We start from the raw sequence: 13,823 nt of genomic DNA, 5'->3' as shown, positions 1-13,823 counted from the left end.
TGGGTAAGTGATATCCCACAGAAATTAAACATATCAGCTATAGTATAAATATTCACAAATGTATTCCAGTGCATAGAAATAATCAAGTGTAGCATTTTAGATAAAACAACCATCAACTGAACACATGCTATATTTTATATATTAAAGAAATTAGTGTGAATTCCAAAATGTAGACTTCTACCACCAACCCTAAATAGCACAACTCTCATAGACACAACAATCCATGTAACATCTTAATCAACATAAAAAGAGCACATTCGCATAAGAGCAAACATAGCTTAATAAAATACTAATTTACATACCCAGGTCACTTCTGAGTTCCCTTTTAAAGGGAATATGTCCCCTGTAAAAAAAATTGTGCCAGTTAATACCACATAGCAACAAACATGCTTTTTTATTTTCTGATTGTGCATTTATTTTATTCTGATTCCTGGACACAATTATGGGGACAGCCACCACAGGCCATAGACTGGAGGGTAGTTCATTGACTTCTATGAAAGAGTTTTCTAGACATGCTCTGTGACATATGCAGTCAGAGGTCAGGACAGAGTATGTAAGCTGTGATATCACCTATTGTGAATGGTGGTTCCTGTTTTAACTATATATAGATGATACCTGTCATAGTAATTCCGCCTGTGATGATAATGAGATGACTGCTGAAAAGTGATCTATACAGACCAAGAAGTGGTGTCTATTATTAGACTTAATGGCCAGTGTGAAAACTGCTGATTTTATATTTATTTTTTTCAAATAACATCACTAAATATTATTTAAGAATATGACATAAAAACTTGATATAAACAGTAATTCATTTTCTGATGACAAATTCCTTTCAAAGCATTCAATTATGAAGTATAAGGTGCTATGTTCCCTCATTCAGTTTTATCAATTGTGAAATGTTGATTTCATTTGACTCTAATAACAGTTCTATCATGTTAGATCAAGCAGACTTTAATTTAAACATTTTATTAAACTATAAAAATACAAATGAAATGTATTGAGTAAAATATCTACTTTCATTTTATAGGTCCCAAGCTACAACTTCTGTTGTGGATATCAAGTCTTGAGAATTTTTAGGACATGGCAGAAGGCACAAACCAGTTGCCATATTTTTTTGGCAACATAACACGCGAAGAAGCTGAGAACTATCTTAAGCAAGGAGGTTTGAGTGATGGCCTGTATTTATTGCGGCAAAGCAGAAGTTACCTTGGAGGTTATGCCCTATCTGTATCTCATAGTCGAAAATATTACCATTATACTATAGAAAGAGAGTTGAGTGGAACTTATGCAATAACTGGTGGAATATCACATAACTCTCCAACTGAGCTATGTAATTATCACACTCATGAAAGTAGTGGACTTGTCTGTTTGTTGAAGAAACCCTGTAGTCGTCCATCTGGAGTTCAACCAAAAATAGGACCTTTTGAAGACCTCAAGGAAAATCTTATCAGAGAGTATGTACAACAAACATGGAATTTACAGGTAAGGTCATCCTTCATGTGCTTGTATGTAGGCAACTCTCAATGTGATATTTAAACTTTCATTAATAGACAAACTATGATTCAAATGTTGATATCAAAATATTGGCGTGATTTGTGTATACTGGAATTGTCTTTGGAGAACCTTGTAATTGGAGAGAGAAGTCAGAGCCCAAACAAAAATACGCTACCGGAAAATAAAAAAAAGAACACCTGGAAAATGTAATGCAATTGAGCCGAGATTGACAACATTTTTTATAAATTTCTAGTGCTGCTTGGCCAATGATCGCACTACCCAGGTGGTGTACCCTTTATTTTGGCTTCTGCAACAGGGTATTTGTACTATTTGCGGCTATAAAGGTTCCACCCTGGAATGGTGGAATAGATTCTGAATAAGCTCTTTTAACTTGATTCATAATTATGCCTAAATGGTTGTTGGCTGCTGAGCATGGGAGATCATCTCCCCTTCCAGTCCCAGACATTCTAGATGGGGAGAGATCTGGTGATATAGCTAGCAAGGGCAGCTGCTTGATACCCTGAAGAGCACGTTGTGTAGTGCTAGCAGTGCATTATCTTGTTGGGAAACCATGTCTCCTAACTTATTCAAAAAAAGGCAGTAGGACTGGTTCCATAATATCCTGGATATATCGAAAACTAGTCAATGTTCCTGCCATGAATATCAGATGGGAATGGCAATGGTAGCTAATGGTGCTCCATGACAACTGGTTAGTCCTGTGTGTCACTATGCATGATGGCAGCAGGCACTCTCCAACCATCCTATGGACTCCAATGCAGCCATCATTTGTGCCAATGCAGAATCTGCTTTCATCATCGAACACTGTTATTTACCCTTCATGACATAGATTGAGGGAAAGCAGAAGAGTGCCTCTGTGCATTTTGTTTTTCATACAGTATATATGCAATCTTTATCTTGACACTTAGAAACTGCTCCATGTGAATGTCTTGATTCCTTTGCTATTCTTTCCTATATGTACAAAGTGCTTGTTCCTTACTTTACATTTTCTCCATTGATGACAATTTCCTATCGTAACCCTGCCACCAAAATTTCCTATTATTACTCATTCAGGCAATATGCTGTGCTTACTGAAGTTGTGTTAGTCTAACTAACATCCTTAGGTCTCTTTATATAGACTGTAAAGGTTTCAGACTGAACCAGTCCACACTGGATACTTTCATGTTTTACATCTATTAATCTCTTCTCGACATCCACTATACAGTTATGAGATTTTTTGCAGCCCCATTGAAGTAAATGGTTCCGCATAAGGGGCGCAAAAAAAACAGGACGGACTCGGAAAAAAACGAAGGGGGTAATTTATTAAACAGAAATACACCTATAATAGGCGTATTTCTGGTGCATATTTCGGCGCAAAATAATAATAATGCTGTGAGTCTCGGGATCTGTCAATGCAAAAACATTTTTAAATAGCTTTTATTATAGGAAAGTAGCAAACCTTAAAAAATATGGTTATACCAACTGAAAAGTGAAAATACACCTCTGTGTGACAAATTGCCTGGTCACTAAGGTTTAAAACTAAGGGGTTAAAGGGGTTCTTATCCCACAACTTTAAAGCTCTGATTCCACACATATCTGAAAGACATTGTCCCCTCTCTGTAGGTGGGCAGAAGCTCGTCACATGAGACAAACATCCATATATCTCCCAAGATGCACTTCAGTTAGCGCTTGTTAATCTCTTTCTCCCCTGCACAGAACATAGTCCCTTATATAGCCTCAGAGATGCATATGGTATGTCTAGATGGAGATATAGCTATATACTTTCTATGAATTTAGAAGTAGGGAACGTGGAACAGGTGCTACATAAATGTGGTGCTTATTTTGAACCTACATTTTACATTGATAAATCTCCCCCATAGAGCTGTAAATCCCTGCATCCTCTCACAAAATATATTACAAAACTGGCTGCCTGCAGAGACCAGTGGGGGAGCCCAGAACCGAGAAATATATAGTTACCATTTCCCTCAATCAAAGCTGTAAAACTTCTGTGCACTAACCACCCCCTAATAGCACCTGTAGGAAAATGCAATGAATCTACCGTATGTCGGGAACATGAAACAGGAAAATCCCCCCACCAACGCCATCAGGCTTCATAGAAGTCTCCCAAGCAATCACATGGTCTTCCACCACGGTACGATAACTTCCACTGTGTCAAACAGTGCATTTCAATGCAGTCCTATCATTACAATCATTTTTCACTAATTATTTTATTATTCACAGAGTGAAGCTCTTGAACAAGCTATTATCAGCCAAAAACCTCAGCTAGAGAAGCTGATTGCCACCACCGCTCATGAAAAAATGCCTTGGTTTCATGGCATTATTTCAAGAGATGAATCTGAACAACTGCTACTGCATGGTATAAAGTCCAATGGAACCTTTCTGTGAGTAAATATTACATATCATAATCTTACACATTAAAAGTAATTGATAGGAGACAGTGTTAAGTTTATTTGCATGGAAGCATTACTCATCTCACTGATTCCATTCATGTTGTAGTCCCTGGTGCTATCCACTTCCTACTCCAGTTTCCACAACCAGAAATGGCTGGAAATGGCCACTCAGCCAATCACTGGCTGCACTGGTGACCCATGATGTAAGCTAGTGTTTGGCTGAGTAAGCATTTTTGCCATTTCCTGTGTGTCAAGCTGGGAACGGGAAGTGCAGAGCAGCATAGTCCAGAGCAGCATCTGAATGGCAGCAGCTAGGTATAGTTGAGGTGAGTAATGCTTATTTTTTTTTTTTTATCCCCATTTGGCTCTTTAAAAAAAGTATCACATTGGAAAACCCATTTAACAGCTCGCTTTTTGGACTTTAGAGTAGACACAATTTTCTTATTCTTAAAGGTATCCTGAACCTTATGTAGAAAGTGATTACAAGTGGCTTACAGTTGTAATTCTGTGAATATATGAAAATGATGGGTGGTACCTAATGAATCATACTCAACTGCTCCCAACCATTTTGATCCAGTGTCCTGGCTTTGTTTGGTGATCATCCAGTCCCTGGCTGGCTTTCTTTAAACTGGAGTATGGACAGAGTTATATGAGTTGCTGCAGCCAATGACGAGCCTCAGAAGTGACATGTCTTCAAGTGTCATGTTAATGCTGGGTCCATAAGCTTGGGACAAGAAGAACGTTGAACAAGCCCATGACACTGAACCAGAGCAGGTTGGCGAAGGGGAGTATAATTCTTTCATTAGATACCATAACGCTAGGGGGCCTACTTAATGTGAGCCAAAACCCCTTTAAACATGGCTTATTTATACTCCCATCTGCCTACATGTCATAGCTTATATATATATAGATGTATACAGTATGTATGATTTTTTCAGGCTGACTAAAGTTGGGATATTTAATAACCCGCTACTTGCGGTTGACAGTGCATATCAGTCAGAAAAAAATCCTGTGTTAAGATATGTGCCTGTAAATAATAATTTCTCACTCTTCGACTACAGTGCCAGCATACCTTTCGATGACTGTGAAAATTTTACTCAATCTTTACCTGCTTACAGTGTAACATCTCTATTGTACAAGCTATGACTCAAACAGTCTGTATCTAGATGAAATACACAGTAATGTGTTACTAAATGGTGCTGCAGCCCCATCCAAAAGTTAAAGGGGTTGTGCAGCTATTTAGATTCTCAGAATAGGTTATCAATATCTGATCGGCGGGGTCCGGCACCCTTGGCGATCAGCTGTACTCCATGCGAGCGCTGCTTCCTGGTCTTCACACTACGTGTCGTCTCCTGTTTAGCAGTGGTATAGTGAATAGAGCAAGTACTTGTTATTACGCTCTCGCTGGGTATATAATAAGCTATCAGTGGTAATTAACTCTGTGAAAATCAGGTACTCATGTACCCGACCAGCAACATGCCTTCCCGAATTCAACTATGTTCCGCATCTCACCTCCTAAGCCCCCTGCTCCATATCTTAATCAGAGACAACTGGAAGAGGAGGACAGAAAATAGCCTCTATGGGTGGCCACTAGAGTTGAGCGAACACCTGGATGTTCGGGTTCGAGAAGTTCGGCCGAACATCCCGGAAATGTTCGGGTTCGGGATCCGAACCCGATCCGAACTTCGTCCCGAACCCCATTGAAGTCAATGGGGACCCGAACTTTTCGGCACTAAAAAGGCTGTAAAACAGCCCAGGAAAGAGCTAGAGGGCTGCAAAAGGCAGCAACATGTAGGTAAATCCCCTGCAAACAAATGTGGATAGGGAAATGAATTAAAATAAAAATTAAATAAATAAAAATTAACCAAAATCAATTGGAGAGAGGTTCCATAGCAGAGAATCTGGCTTCCCGTCACCCACCACTGGAACAGTCCATTCTCAGATATTTAGGCCCCGGCACCCAGGCAGAGGAGAGAGGTCCCGTAACAGAGAATCTGTCTTCATGTCAGCAGAGAATTAGTCTGCATGTCATAGCAGAGAATGAGGCTTCACGTCAGCCACCACTGCAACAGTCCATTGGCATATATTTAGGCCCAGCACCCAGGCAGAGGAGGGAGGTCCCGTAACAGAGAATCTGTCTTCATGTCAGCAGAGAATTAGTCTGCATGTCATAGCAGAGAATGAGGCTTCACGTCAGCCACCACTGCAACAGTCCATTGGCATATATTTAGGCCCAGCACACACACAGGCAGAGGAGAGAGGTCCCGTAACAGAGAATCTGGCTTCATGTCAGCAGAGAATCAGTCTGCATGTCATAGCAGAGAATGAGGCTTCACGTCAGCCACCACTGCAACAGTCCATTGGCATATATTTAGGCCCAGCACCCAGGCAGAGGAGGGAGGTCCCGTAACAGAGAATCTGTCTTCATGTCAGCAGAGAATTAGTCTGCATGTCATAGCAGAGAATGAGGCTTCACGTCAGCCACCACTGCAACAGTCCATTGGCATATATTTAGGCCCAGCACCCAGGCAGAGGAGGGAGGTCCCGTAACAGAGAATCTGTCTTCATGTCAGCAGAGAATTAGTCTGCATGTCATAGCAGAGAATGAGGCTTCACGTCAGCCACCACTGGAACAGTCCATTCTCAGATATTTAGGCCCCGGCACCCAGGCAGAGGAGAGAGGTCCCGTAACAGAGAATCTGTCTTCATGTCAGCAGAGAATTAGTCTGCATGTCATAGCAGAGAATGAGGCTTCACGTCAGCCACCACTGCAACAGTCCATTGGCATATATTTAGGCCCAGCACCCAGGCAGAGGAGAGAGGTCCCGTAACAGACAATCTGGCTTCATGTCAGCAGAGAATCAGTCTGCATGTCATAGCAGAGAATCAGGCTTCACGTCACCCACCACTGCAACAGTCCATTGTCATAAATTTAGGCCCAGCACTAGTGTTGAGCGGCATGTCCCATATTCGAATTCGCGAAATTTTGTGAATATTCGAAAGAATATTCGTAAAATATTCGCGATTATTCAAATTCGTTATTATTTCGCATATGCGATAATTCGAATTATCGCATAATACATATGCTATGCAAAATTCACATGTGCGCTAATGAAATCGCCTTACGAAGATTCGCAACTCAATTCAATCACTAATGTATGAATGCAATGCCCTTTGCCTCTGTTCTGGGACAAGTGTAGATATTCGCATGTGCGCTAATAAAATCGCCTTACGAAGATTCGCACCTCAATCACTTTCTAGGGAATGTGAGACTTTTGGGAATCAATCGAGATACAGTGGGGGGTGATGACAGTAGTTGACAGAGTACAGATCAATGTAATCTGTAAGGTGGAAAGTAAAATAAAAAATACGAATATTCGTAAATCGAATTTTACGAAGTTCTACGTATTCGCGAATATGGTGCTATACTATATGAATGCACAGGCCTTTGCCTCTCTGTTCTGGGGACAAGTGTAGATATTTGCATTTGCGTTAATAAAATCGCCTTACGAAGATTCGCAGCTCAATTCAATCACTAATGTATGAATGCAAAGCCCTTTGCCTCTGTTCTGGGACAAGTGTAGATATTCGCATGTGCGCTAATAAAATCGCCTTACGAAGATTCGCAACTCAATTCACTAATGTATGAATGCAAAGCCCTTTGCCTCTGTTCTGGGACGTGCCGATATTCGCATGTGCGCTAATAAAATCGCCTTACGAAGATTCGCGCCTCAATCACTTTCTAGGCAATGTGAGTAAGATCTGAGCTGTTGGACCTTTGGGAAACAATCAATTATATGTGTACTGTAATTTTGTGGGGGGGGGGGGGGGGGGGAAACAAAAAACGAATATTCGTTTTTACGAATATATAGCACTATATTCGAAATATTCGCGAAATCGCGAAGTTGCGATATTCGCGAAAAAAATTTGCTTTTCGAATATTCGCGCTCAACACTACCCAGCACCCAGGCAGAGGAGAGAGGTCCCGTAACAGAGAATCTGGCTTCATGTCAGCAGAGAATCAGTCTTCATATCATAGCAGAGAATCAGGCTTCACGTCACCCACCACTGTAAGAGTCAATTTTCATAAATTTAGGCCCAGAACCCAGGCAGAGGAGAAAGGTCCCGTAACAGACAATCTGGCTTCATGTCAGCAGAGAATCAGTCTTCATATCATAGCAGAGAATCAGGCTTCACGTCACCCACCACTGCAACAGTCAATTGTCATAAATTTAGGCCCAGCACCCAGGCAGAGGAGAGAGCTCCCGTAACAGAGGATCTGGCTTCATGTCAGCAGAGAATCAGTCTGCATGTCATAGCAGAGAATGAGGCTTCACGTCACCCACCACTGCAACAGTCCATTGGCATATATTTAGGCCCAGCACCCAGGCAGAGGAGGGAGGTCCCGTAACAGAGAATCTGTCTTCATGTCAGCAGAGAATCAGTCTGCATGTCATAGCAGAGAATGAGGCTTCACGTCACCCACCACTGCAACAGTCCATTGGCATATATTTAGGCCTAGCACACAGGCAGAGCAGAGAGGTCCCGTAACAGACAATCTGGCTTCATGACAGCAGAGAATTAGTCTGCATGTCATAGCAGAGAATGAGGCTTCACGTCAGCCACCACTGCAACAGTCCATTGGCATATATTTAGGCCCAGCACCCAGGCAGAGGAGAGAGGTCCCGTAACAGACAATCTGGCTTCATGTCAGCAGAGAATTAGTCTGCATGTCATAGCAGAGAATCAGGCTTCACGTCAGCCACCACTGCAACAGTCCATTGTCATAAATTTAGGCCCAGCACCCAGGCAGAGGAGAGAGGTCCCGTAACAGACAATCTGGCTTCATGTCAGCAGAGAATTAGTCTGCATGTCATAGCAGAGAATGAGGCTTCACGTCAGCCACCACTGCAACAGTCCATTGGCATATATTTAGGCCTAGCACACAGGCAGAGCAGAGAGGTCCCGTAACAGACAATCTGGCTTCATGACAGCAGAGAATCAGTCTGCATGTCATAGCAGAGAATCAGGCTTCACGTCAGCCACCACTGCAACAGTCCATTGTCATAAATTTAGGCCCAGCACCCAGGCAGAGGAGAGAGGTCCCGTAACAGAGAATCTGGCTTCATGTCAGCAGAGAATCAGTCTTCATATCATAGCAGAGAATCAGGCTTCACGTCACCCACCACTGTAAGAGTCAATTTTCATAAATTTAGGCCCAGAACCCAGGCAGAGGAGAAAGGTCCCGTAACAGACAATCTGGCTTCATGTCAGCAGAGAATCAGTCTTCATATCATAGCAGAGAATCAGGCTTCACGTCACCCACCACTGCAACAGTCAATTTTCATAAATTTAGGCCCAGAACCCAGGCAGAGGAGAAAGGTCCCGTAACAGACAATCTGGCTTCATGTCAGCAGAGAATCAGTCTTCATATCATAGCAGAGAATCAGGCTTCACGTCACCCACCACTGCAACAGTCAATTGTCATAAATTTAGGCCCAGCACCCAGGCAGAGGAGAGAGCTCCCGTAACAGAGGATCTGGCTTCATGTCAGCAGAGAATCAGTCTGCATGTCATAGCAGAGAATGAGGCTTCACGTCACCCACCACTGCAACAGTCCATTGGCATATATTTAGGCCTAGCACACAGGCAGAGGAGAGGTTCATTCAACTTTGGGTAGCCTCGCAATATAATGGTAAAATGAAAATAAAAATAGGATTGAATGAGGAAGTGCCCTGGAGTCCAATAATATATGGTTATGGGGAGGTAGTTAATGTCTAATCTGGACAAGGGACGGACAGGTCCTGTGGGATCCATGCCTGGTTCATTTTTATGAACGTCAGCTTGTCCACATTGGCTGTAGACAGGCGGCTGCGTTTGTCTGTAATGACGCCCCCTGCCGTGCTGAATACACGTTCAGACAAAACGCTGGCTGCCGGGCAGGCCAGCACCTCCAAGGCATAAAAGGCTAGCTCTGGCCACGTGGACAATTTAGAGACCCAGAAGTTGAATGGGGCCGAACCATCAGTCAGTACGTGGAGGGGTGTGCACACGTACTGTTCCACCATGTTAGTGAAATGTTGCCTCCTGCTAACACGTTGCGTATCAGGTGGTGGTGCAGTTAGCTGTGGCGTGTTGACAAAAGTTTTCCACATCTCTGCCATGCTAACCCTGCCCTCAGAGGAGCTGGCCGTGACACAGCTGCCTTGGCGACCTCTTGCTCCTCCTCTGCCTTGGCCTTGGGCTTCCACTTGTTCCCCTGTGACATTTGGGAATGCTCTCAGTAGCGTGTCTACCAACGTGCGCTTGTACTCGCGCATCTTCCTATCACGCTCCAGTGCAGGAAGTAAGGTGGGCACATTGTCTTTGTAGCGTGGATCCAGCAGGGTGGCAACCCAGTAGTCCGCACAGGTTAAAATGTGGGCAACTCTGCTGTCGTTGCGCAGGCACTGCAGCATGTAGTCGCTCATGTGTGCCAGGCTGCCCAGGGATAAGGACAAGCTGTCCTCTGTGGGAGGCGTATCGTCATCGTCCTGCCTTTCCCCCCAGCCACGCACCAGTGATGGACCCGAGCTGCGTTGGGTGCCACCCCGCTGTGACCATGCTTCATCCTCATCCTCCTCCACCTCCTCCTCATCCTCGTCCTCCTCGTCCTCCAGTAGTGGGCCCTGGCTGGCCACATTTGTACCTGGCCTCTGCTGTTGCCAAAAACCTCCCTCTGAGTCACTTCGAAGAGACTGGCCTGAAAGTGCTAAAAATGACCCCTCTTCCTCCTCCTCCTCCTCCTCCTCCTGGGCCACCTCCTCTTCCATCATCGCCCTAAGTGTTTTCTCAAGGAGACATAGAAGTGGTATTGTAACGCTGATAACGGTGTCATCGCCACTGGCCATGTTGGTGGAGTACTCGAAACAGCGCAACAGGGCACACAGGTCTCGCATGGAGGCCCAGTCATTGGTGGTGAAGTGGTGCTGTTCTGTAGTGCGACTGACCCGTGCGTGCTGCAGCTGAAACTCCACTATGGCCTGCTGCTGCTCGCACAGTCTGTCCAGCATGTGCAAGGTGGAGTTCCACCTGGTGGGCACGTCGCATATGAGGCGGTGAGCGGGAAGGCCGAAGTTACGCTGTAGCGCAGACAGGCGAGCAGCAGCAGGATGTGAACGCCGGAAGCGCGAACAGACGGCCCGCACTTTATGCAGCAGCTCTGACATGTCGGGGTAGTTGTGAATGAACTTCTGCACCACCAAATTCAGCACATGCGCCAAGCAAGGGATGTGCGTCAAATTGGCTAGTCCCAGAGCTGCAACGAGATTTCGCCCATTATCACACACCACCAGGCCGGGCTTGAGGCTCACCGGCAGCAACCACTCGTCGGTCTGTTGTTCTATACCCCGCCACAACTCCTGTGCGGTGTGGGGCCTGTCCCCCAAACATATGAGTTTCAGAATGGCCTGCTGACGTTTACCCCGGGCTGTGCTGAAGTTGGTGGTGAAGGTGTGTGGCTGACTGGATGAGCAGGTGGAAGAAGAGGAGGAGGAAGCCGAGAAGGAGGAGGTGGCAACAGGAGGCAAAGAATGTTGCCCTGCGATCCTTGGCGGCGGAAGGACGTGCGCCAAACAGCTCTCCGCCTGGGGCCCAGCTGCCACTACATTTACCCAGTGTGCAGTTAGGGAGATATAGCGTCCCTGGCCGTGCTTACTGGTCCACGTATCTGTGGTTAGGTGGACCTTGCTACAGATGGCGTTGCGCAGTGCACACTTGATTTTATCGGATACTTGGTTGTGCAGGGAAGGCACGGCTCTCTTGGAGAAGTAGTGCCGGCTGGGAACAACATACTGTGGGACAGCAAGCGACATGAGCTGTTTGAAGCTGTCTGTGTCCACCAGCCTAAATGACAGCATTTCATAGGCCAGTAGTTTAGAAATGCTGGCATTCAGGGCCAGGGATCGAGGGTGGCTAGGTGGGAATTTACGCTTTCTATCAAATGTTTGTGAGATGGAGAGCTGAACGCTGGCGTGTGACATGGTTGAGACGCTTGGTGACGGAGGTGGTGGTGGTGGTGTTGGTGGTACATCCCCTGTTTGCTGGGCGGCAGGTGCCAACGTTCCTCCAGAGGCGGAGGAAGAGGCCGAGGCGGCAGCAGCAGAATAGGCCGAGGCGGCAGCAGCAGAAGAGGTAGCAGGGGGAGCCTGAGTGACTTCCTTGGTTTTAAGGTGTTTACTCCACTGCAGTTCATGCTTTGCATGCAGGTGCCTGGTCATGCAGGTTGTGCTCAGGTTCAGAACGTTAATGCCTCGCTTCAGGCTCTGATGGCACAGCGTGCAAACCACTCGGGTCTTGTCGTCAGCACATTGTTTGAAGAAGTGCCATGCCAGGGAACTCCTTGAAGCTGCCTTTGGGGTGCTCGGTCCCAGATGGCGGCGGTCAGTAGCAGGCGGAGTCTCTTGGCGGCGGGTGTTCTGCTTTTGCCCACTGCTCCCTCTTTTGCTACGCTGTTGGCTCGGTCTCACCACTGCCTCTTCCTCCGAACTGTGAAAGTCAGTGGCACGACCTTCATTCCATGTGGGGTCTAGGACCTCATCGTCCCCTGCATCGTCTTCCACCCAGTCTTGATCCCTGACCTCCTGTTCAGTCTGCACACTGCAGAAAGACGCAGCAGTTGGCACCTGTGTTTCGTCATCATCAGAGACATGCTGAGGTGGTATTCCCATGTCCTCATCATCAGGAAACATAAGTGGTTGTGCGTCAGTGCATTCTATGTCTTTCACCGCTGGGGAAGGGCTAGGTGGATGCCCTTGGGAAACCCTGCCAGCGGAGTCTTCAAACAGCATAAGAGACTGCTGCATAACTTGAGGCTGAGACAGTTTCCCTGGTATGCATGGGGGTGATGTGACAGACTGATGGGGTTGGTTTTCAGGCGCCATCTGTGCGCTTTCTGCAGAAGACTGGGTGGGAGATAATGTGAACGTGCTGGATCCACTGTCGGCCACCCAATTGACTAATGCCTGTACCTGCTCAGGCCTTACCATCCTTAGAACGGCATTGGGCCCCACCATATATCGCTGTAAATTCTGGCGGCTACTGGGACCTGAGGTAGTTGGTACACTAGGACGTGTGGATGTGGCAGAACGGCCACGTCCTCTCCCAGCACCAGAGGGTCCACTAACACCACCACGACCATGTCCACGTCCGCGTCCCTTACTAGATGTTTTTCTCATTGTTATGGTTCACCACAACAACAAATATATTATTTGGCCCAATGTATTGTATTCAAATTCAGCGGGATATAAATTTGAGGCCTAGTATTTAGGCGCTGGGTGACCGGTATGGATTTAGTGACAGAATTAGACTTGGAAATGCACAGAAGCGTGTGTGTGTGAAGTTATTCTGAATGACCCTATGTGCACCTTCAATATTATATACCCTTTTAGGGATAGATTTCAAATAGCTCTGATATAGCAGAAACCACTAAATTATGAAATTGCTAAATTGGGAATTGTACTTCAACCCAGAACAAAAAATGTGCTTTGACGGACACTAAATATCTTGCCCAGCAACAACAGTACACCGGTGGGTAACGAGAGATTTAGAGGGAATTAAATTTGAGGCCTAGTATTTAGGCGCTGGGTCACCGGTATGGATTTAGTGACAGAATTAGACTTGGAAATACACAGTAGCGGGTGTGTGTGAAGTTATTCTGAATGACCCTATGTGCACCTTCAATATTATATACCCTTTTAGGGATAGATTTCAAATAGCTCTGATATAGCAGAAACCACTAAATTATGAAATTGCTAAATTGGGAATTGTACTTCAACCCAGAACAAAAAATGTGCTTTGACGGACACTAAATATCTTGCCCAGCAACAACAGTACAGCGGTGGGTAACGAGAGATTTAGAGGGAATTAAATTTGAGGCCTAGT

At 45.3% G+C, this 13,823-nt stretch overlaps 1 protein-coding gene across 4 annotated transcripts in view; it reads left to right on the top strand.

Annotated features, from left to right (window-relative positions):
• SYK (spleen associated tyrosine kinase) overlaps nucleotides 1-13,823 on the top strand; it is a 164,538-nt gene that overhangs the window by 46,298 nt on the left and 104,417 nt on the right. For all 4 annotated transcript variants that reach the window (XM_044273331.1, XM_044273322.1, XM_044273346.1 and 1 more), the window contains 2 exons: nucleotides 1,028-1,482; nucleotides 3,733-3,893. In XM_044273331.1, coding sequence (XP_044129266.1) covers nucleotides 1,081-1,482; nucleotides 3,733-3,893 — 563 coding nt within the window. In that variant the 5' untranslated portion in view covers nucleotides 1,028-1,080. The remainder of the gene's footprint in view (nucleotides 1-1,027; nucleotides 1,483-3,732; nucleotides 3,894-13,823) is intronic.

The sequence above is a fragment of the Bufo gargarizans genome, chromosome 1 (genome assembly GCF_014858855.1).
Source record: "Bufo gargarizans isolate SCDJY-AF-19 chromosome 1, ASM1485885v1, whole genome shotgun sequence".
Taxonomy (NCBI): domain Eukaryota; kingdom Metazoa; phylum Chordata; class Amphibia; order Anura; family Bufonidae; genus Bufo; species Bufo gargarizans.
Note: the sequence above shows the minus strand (reverse complement) of the source record. Positions and strands in the feature narration are given on the sequence as shown.